The sequence below is a fragment of the Sabethes cyaneus genome, chromosome 2 (assembly GCF_943734655.1).
Source record: "Sabethes cyaneus chromosome 2, idSabCyanKW18_F2, whole genome shotgun sequence".
Taxonomy (NCBI): Eukaryota; Metazoa; Arthropoda; class Insecta; order Diptera; family Culicidae; genus Sabethes; species Sabethes cyaneus.
Genome location: NC_071354.1, coordinates 197,638,317 through 197,645,302, shown reverse-complemented (window position 1 = coordinate 197,645,302; position 6,986 = coordinate 197,638,317). Strand labels below are relative to the sequence as shown.

General features: G+C 40.4%; 1 protein-coding gene across 1 annotated transcript; it reads left to right on the top strand.

Moving 5' to 3' along the window:
* Positions 1-737: 737 nt before the first annotated feature.
* On the top strand, positions 738-1,813 carry LOC128737509 (pyrroline-5-carboxylate reductase 2-like). Its single transcript, XM_053832162.1, has 4 exons — positions 738-828; positions 920-1,167; positions 1,220-1,637; positions 1,700-1,813. The coding sequence occupies exons 1-4, from the start codon at positions 738-740 to the stop codon at positions 1,771-1,773; spliced, it is 831 nt and encodes a 276-aa protein (XP_053688137.1). The 3' UTR covers positions 1,774-1,813.
* Positions 1,814-6,986: the final 5,173 nt, after the last annotated feature.

Sequence of the window (6,986 nt, the reverse complement as noted above, 5' to 3'; positions counted from 1 at the left end):
TACGCCCTTTCTGGGCACTTGGTAGGCTGGCCAGAACAGCAGCCCCTTAACGAGTGGTGTGAAGATTGCTTTTCCAATCGCGAAACTTTTGGCCACACCGGGCCGGTTCAAAGTCCTTCAAATGGATTTCGTTTTCGGCGGGTGCAGCAGCAACTCGGCAAGCTGATTGACACCACAATGCATCGGACCTACGTACCTTTCTTTTAGCACATCCACCAATGCTGCAAAGGTTGCAGGAAAAAGGGCAGACTCTTAACACCCATTAACTGGTGTTATGATTCCAAAAAGAGTTGCTAACCTTTTTATAACTTTCGAAGTCATGTAAATTCACGCCTACCGAAAAAAAATATCCGTATTAACTGGGCAAACGTTAAGCAATAAGTTACAATTTTTTAATGTTTAATCCAATCACCTTATAACAGTGATGGATTGGTGATATCAAAACTATAGTCAATTTTCTTGTTCGCTCCGAATTTTCCGCTCTCACACGAGCGGGAAAAACGTTTGCACCCATACAATAATGCCATTTGTTTTCAGTCAAACGTAAAACGCACACACGGAGCATGCCCCGGCTCGGCTCTCCGTCATCTAATTGACACCGATTACATCAAGTTACATCACAATTGCAACAACTTCGTTCGCCTCTGCGAGAATATCCACAGTGCACAGTGATTCAGTAGTAGATTAGTGTTTAAACTTTGCAGTTTTCCGGTTTCATCCCGGATACAAAAAACGTCATGCGAATGGTGGGTGGAAACTTGCTTAAAATAGGCTTCCTCGGGGGTGGTAAAACAGCACAGGCAATGGCAAAAGGTTTCATCTCCGCTGGTAAGCTATATTTTCCTTCTTGTTTCGGCTGCTCTGTCGTCACGTGATTTGCACTTTACGCGTTCTAGGAAATTGTGTACTTTATTTTTAGGACTTGTGGATGCACAGAATGTCGCGGCGAGTTTTAGTGCGAACGACAAAGTAAACAGGGAAGCATTCAAGGATATGGGAGCCGAAACGTACCTGGACAGTATACCGGTTGTCAAAAGGTCGGAAGTCATCTTTATCAGCGTCAAACCGTGGGTTGTCCCTACGGTGCTAGAACAAGTCAGTGCGAGCAGTGCGAATAAGTTGTTCATTTCCGTTGCCATGGGACTCAAGCTGGCCGAGTTGGAAGGGGTAAAACAGAAATTGTTTACATTTACAAATGCACTGAATGCTTTCGTTGTAGTCTCTCCTGCCGACGGCCCGTGTCATTCGAGTTATGCCAAACACCTGCACACTGGTCCGAGCGGGGGCATCGGTATTCGTGCGGGGAAAGTGTGCCACCGAAGATGATTGCTCCCTAACGCAAGCGTTGTTCGAATCCGTCGGAACCTGCGATGAAGTGACGGAGACATTGATTGACCCTATTACTGCCCTTTCCGGCAGTGGACCGGGTTATGTTTTCACATTCATTGAAGCCATGGCTGATGGTGCAGTCAAAATGGGTCTGTCACGAGATTTGGCGTACAAACTAGCGGCCCAAACAGTGATGGGCGCTGGCAAAATGGTACTTGAAACGGGAGCACATCCTGGACAACTGCGGGACGACGTAGCCAGCCCGGCAGGGTCCACTATTGAAGGGTTATCCTTTTTGGAGAAGCATGGTACAGTTAGCAGGAGAACAACAAATTGATTAATGAACAATAATATTACTTTTATTTTTCAGCTTTTCGTTCCATAGTAAGTGGAACAATAGAAGCAGCGACTCTAAGGTGTCAGTCGATATCAAAAAATAAATAAATGGTCTTCCAAATGTACGTTAAAGAATGCAATAAATATATCTGACTGTTCATTTTTCTAACCAATTCTGTACAAGCAAATTGAGAACATTAATTTCCGTGTATAATATAGGTACTGCTGCTACTCACATAACGGTCCCATTTTCTATGGAGTTCGCTATATAAAGGAGACTGTTAGGCGAGCAGCGGTAGTATACCTTTTATATTGCTAAAATCTACTGTAGTTTATAAATCACACACCCCTATTCTGGATTTCGAATGATTCTTTATTTGGTTCGACTCTTTTCGAATAGGGAGTTTTTCCCATTTCATTTTGCTGGCGGAAAGAAAAATACTGCTCACTTTCGTTCGAAAAATCAATGCGTTCGAAATACAGAATGGGGGTGAAAATGTAAAAGTTAATTTATTTATGACAAGTTTATTTCAAATTTTCAGTTTTTCATTAATACTGTAAGAATTCTATGGAGTAGCCATTGCTGTTTGGGGCCCTGCATTGGGGAGTCCACCAGTATAGGGTTACTATCAAATCATATGTGAGAGTGTATTGGTGGCACCGCGCTGAAATATTCAGATTAAATATGAGCTCGCCTAATCTGAACGAGGTGTTCTTCTGGGGTTCACGGGAGTAAAAGTAGAGTTTTATTATTTCAAATCAGCTATCCGATTGACTAATATTTACACAGTTAGTGAGGAAGACAAAAGGACAAATTCTCCATTCATTATAATGTTATGAATATTGTTTAAATAAAGTATGGTTCAATACGACACACTGGAGCGGGGCAAGAACGTGTAGGCGGAAATAATATGCACAGTCTTATACAGTAAAACTAGCAACACTGTGCCGGCTTGACAGGTTATCGAGTCCGTTGGTCAAAAATGTTTTTGTTTGTAATTTGGATTGCACGTGACGAAGAATTGAGGTAAACTCAAGGGGTCGGTTACTCGGCACAATCGTTGTTATGTTAGGCGAGTTGAAACGAGCCGAACTGTGCCGATGCTGTACCGAAAGTGCCTAACTGCAAGATTTGTTAAATTCGTTACAATCTGATAGATCTGGCAACCGTGCGAGATGATTTTGACAACTGGCAGTGCTCCCATTTCATATGTAAAATTGAACCGGAGGTGTGCCGCTTGATATCTTTGGAGCGGCACAATGTGCTGAGTGTCCGACCCATTGGGTAAGCTTAATTTTTCGCGAATTAGATTTATTGTCGAGTATATTTGGAAACATTATATAGCATTGTGAAATCACGGAAATCAAACCAGCATACAGGCCAAAAGATACATATTTATGAACACAAAAAGATTCAAATAGCGGTACACTTACACTGATAAACAAGCGGAATATTTTGATATTTTTTTATTATTCAGTCTAGGGGGCAAAAGTATGCATGGTCAGCAGGGTAAGAATGCGCATTTATTTACTGGTCATTCGTACGTCAGGTGGTACTAAGGGAAAACACCACCAACACTCACCAGAGATGCTGGAAAATGCCAGGCAGACTACCGCCTCTATTCTACATACCGATCGGAGCCGGATCCGATCAGAAATTGCGCTTCAATCGGATTACATCGTATGCTATAACACGTTTCGGGACGTTTCTGATCGGAACGAGCTCGATCGGAATGCAAAATCGAGGCGTACAAAACGGGGAATCTATGCGCCAGTTTGCAGCGAGTGTTAGGATTTCGGAATCATTCTTACAATCTTTACGAAAACGCTTCAAAATGGCAACCAATAGAAGATTTTTGTGAATTGAATTTGAGTGATAAGCTATGGACTGTTTTGATCCGGATTGTACCTCTCGGTAGTCAGAGGATTTTGCAAATCACTGCAGAGCAATGAGCAGGGGTTTCTACGGTCTGCCTTTCAGTGATCTTCGTCAGTTCGGGTTCAAATTCGCTGAAGCGAACAATATTGTACATAAATTCAATAAAGCAAGCTGATAGGGTATGAAATGGGGAGCGTTGTCTGGAAGGAGCGTCAAATCTCAGGCTCTCTGAAGTCCCTTCCTAGCGCCTCATCGAAGATTTAAGTCAATGATGACGTTCGGTGGCCATACCAGGAAAGGCTTCATGTCCATAGTGGAGCAACTAAACTAGGAGGAGGAGGTGCGAACCTGAATGCCTGTTCCTCAGGTGAGGGGCGGCTCAAATAGCGTCTGTCTCGGAGCGAGCGGCTGAATATGAAACGCTGTATGGTTGTACTTCGCAAGCTACACCTAAGATGGCAGACCCATTAGCGAGATGTAGGTATCACGATCCCAGTAAGGTAGTATATCGAAACCATCATTTACCATGAAAAACGAAAATGGAAATACGGAATGGATCGATCGGCATAGGACACGGCAAAGAACAAGCAAACGATTAATGGATAACGATTGGAAATTCGGTAACTGGAATGACCGAACTCATCATGAACCGGCACGAACTGACTTGTTTGCTCGAGAACTGCTCGAATGGCCAAATTCCGGAGAAAGGGAGTTCCGCACAGTAGACTATATTGCAGGCACATTCTTTCAAGTACCTACCACATCTACTATAGACGGATTTCACGCCAATTCGACCAGAGGTTAGCATGACCCTCTCATAATTTATTGAAACCTTGTGTGTGTAAAGAGTTCATGTAAATAAACAACTTTGCATACTTAGTTTTTCCAAAATTAATGTCGAATAACTTTTGGAAAGGGCTTAATTTTTTTTTCTAGTTTTTTAAATAAAAATTTTAACTCGAAAATTATAAGACCTACAAAAAATGATCTATGAGTTATTTTTACAAAGTTTTCTTAATTTTCATAAAAATATACTCAAAAAATTAAAAATCATTTCAAAACTAAAAAAAAGCATTTTAAAAACTAAAATTCGATTTTCCAAAAAAGGATACTCGGAAATTGATAATTTTTTTTCGAAGACCATATGCATATGGCCTATAAGTCTCTCATATATTGCAAAATGGGCATATTTAAGGGCAAAAAGTTTTTCTAACAAAAACTTATACCTATTAATACCCTTTTTCCCGAAAAGGACTTGAAAATTTTTTTTTAGAAAAACTTTTATCCCTTAATATTGCGACATTTGTCCCTATTTAGACTACCCCGATTTACACGATTATCACAGTCGAATCTCGCGTACGATTTCGCTCAAGGAAAATGAAGTGAATAAGAAGGACAAGAAGTAAAAAAAGTCAAACTGATAAGTTGATTAAACTAAAAGTCACTCTAGAGTCAGATTAACAGTGCAAAATGCGGCATGTTGCATTAAACGATTATCACAGTAGTCTAAATAGTCATCAAAGGGGCAATATCTAGGCCATAGATATCTACCTTCAAAAAACAAATTCATCAATTACACTGAAGTCGCTTTTTACGCGACTATTTTTACGCGGTTTCCGGAATTTACGCGGTTTTTTTACTCGGTTTTCGGAATTTACGCGGTTTTTTTACGCGGTTTTCGGAACGCCTATTTTTTCGCGTAGTGTTGAAATCCACAGAGTTTTGGTTGTTTTACGCAGTTTTCGAAATTTACGCGGTTTTCGGAATTTACGCGGGTTTTTTACGTGGTTTTCGGAATTTACGCGGTTTTGATTTATGCGGGACGTATCCTGCGCGTAAAAAGCGACTTGAGTGTACCGAGATGGGCTTTTTCGGGAAATCGATTTGTAGTTTTTAAAATGCTTTTTTCTCAGTTTAGAAATTAATTTATATATTTTTTCGTAATTCTTTGTGAAAATTCACAAGATTTCCTATAAGTCATCCATAGATAATTTTTTCGTAGGTCCTATGATCTTCGGTTTATATTTTTTATAATAAAAAAGAGAAAATTAAGCCCTTTCTAAAAGTTAGTCTAGACCAATTTTCGAAAAACTAAGTATGCAAAGTTATTTATTTACATGAACTCTTTACACACACAAAATTTCATTGAAATCTGAGAGGTACTGCCAAACCCATAGACGAGTTGGCGTGAAATCTGTCTATAGTGGTGAAATAGGGAGTTTGTTTCGTAGTGTTGAGAAAGCAAAAGCAACGACTTCCCAGCTAGCACCAAATCGTACTTCAATAACCGAAAATTATCATAAATAACTCTTAACAAATTCGGAATCGTAACTAAAGCTTAATAAAGTCCACCCAAGTTGGTTTTCAGTCGTATATAATGATAATAGCTGACATACATACGATATTCAGCATACAATCGTACAGCAGCACGGAGAGGATCGGGCTCAATCGGATATTATCGTATATAATTACTTATATCGATGGCACGCGTATTTTTATTCCTAATCACGTATATCGCCTTCAAAATACCACATGTAATACCACATACCAATATTAGCATGTATATATGTACGTAATGTTGATTTTTAGCTTTTATATACATATAGAAATGCAAGCTGGGTTATCCGGTGGAGGCCCGCAGATGACCTATGTGTTGAAAATTAAGGACAAATTCTTCAACTACAGCCTGATCAACGTATACGCATTGTCAGATAATAAATCCTGCGATACTAAGGATGAGTTCTGCGATAGACTCGAGAGGACCTATGAAGAGTGCCCGAAATCATCATCGGAGATGCAAATGCGTACATCGGACGGGAGGAATTCTTCCGTACTGTCATTGGCATTGGTAGACATAACCGTCATCGCTCGACCAACGATAACGGTCTGAGGCTCATAAGTTTCGCAGTGGCCAGAAAAATGGACATCTGTAGCACCTATTTTGCACGTCTGAATATTCGGTTGGTGAACCGCAGGACATCACTTTGGCGATTTTGCCACGAGCTGGATTTGGAATCTGGATGGAATTATTTGGTAACTAACATGGCAGGTAAATACAAGTATCGACCTTTTTGTAAAGACGGAGTGTGGGTCACCAGAGAAACTGGATTCGGGGTGTTTCCCAATGGCGTTAGTGATCTGTAACTATTTTTGAACGCATCATCATTTCAAATATAAGATAAGGTTGTATACAAAAGATCAGCAGGTGTCTGCATTTGTGACCACAAGAATGAGTATTCTGTCTGTGTGGAGTGCTAGAATAGACATGGCGTGTTTCTGTGAGTTCCAAGGCCGAGCCAGTTGACACTGAGTCAACCGCGGGTGTCCAACCTCACATGATGAGACAGAGGATAGTTAAATGGTCGGTGTTAAATTAGACCGGACCAAGTCGCAAAATTGAAAAAAATGAGTTGATGACACCAAATGATCAAGAATTTTCTAA

Coding starts and splice junctions, on each gene's coding strand:
- LOC128737509 (XM_053832162.1), top strand. CDS start 738: ATGCGAATGGTGGGTGGAAACTTGCTTAAAATAGGCTTCCTCGGGGGT. Junction 829..919: donor AAAAGGTTTCATCTCCGCTG/GTAAGCTATATT, acceptor CTTTATTTTTAG/GACTTGTGGATGCACAGAAT. Junction 1,168..1,219: donor AGCTGGCCGAGTTGGAAGGG/GTAAAACAGAAA, acceptor CTTTCGTTGTAG/TCTCTCCTGCCGACGGCCCG.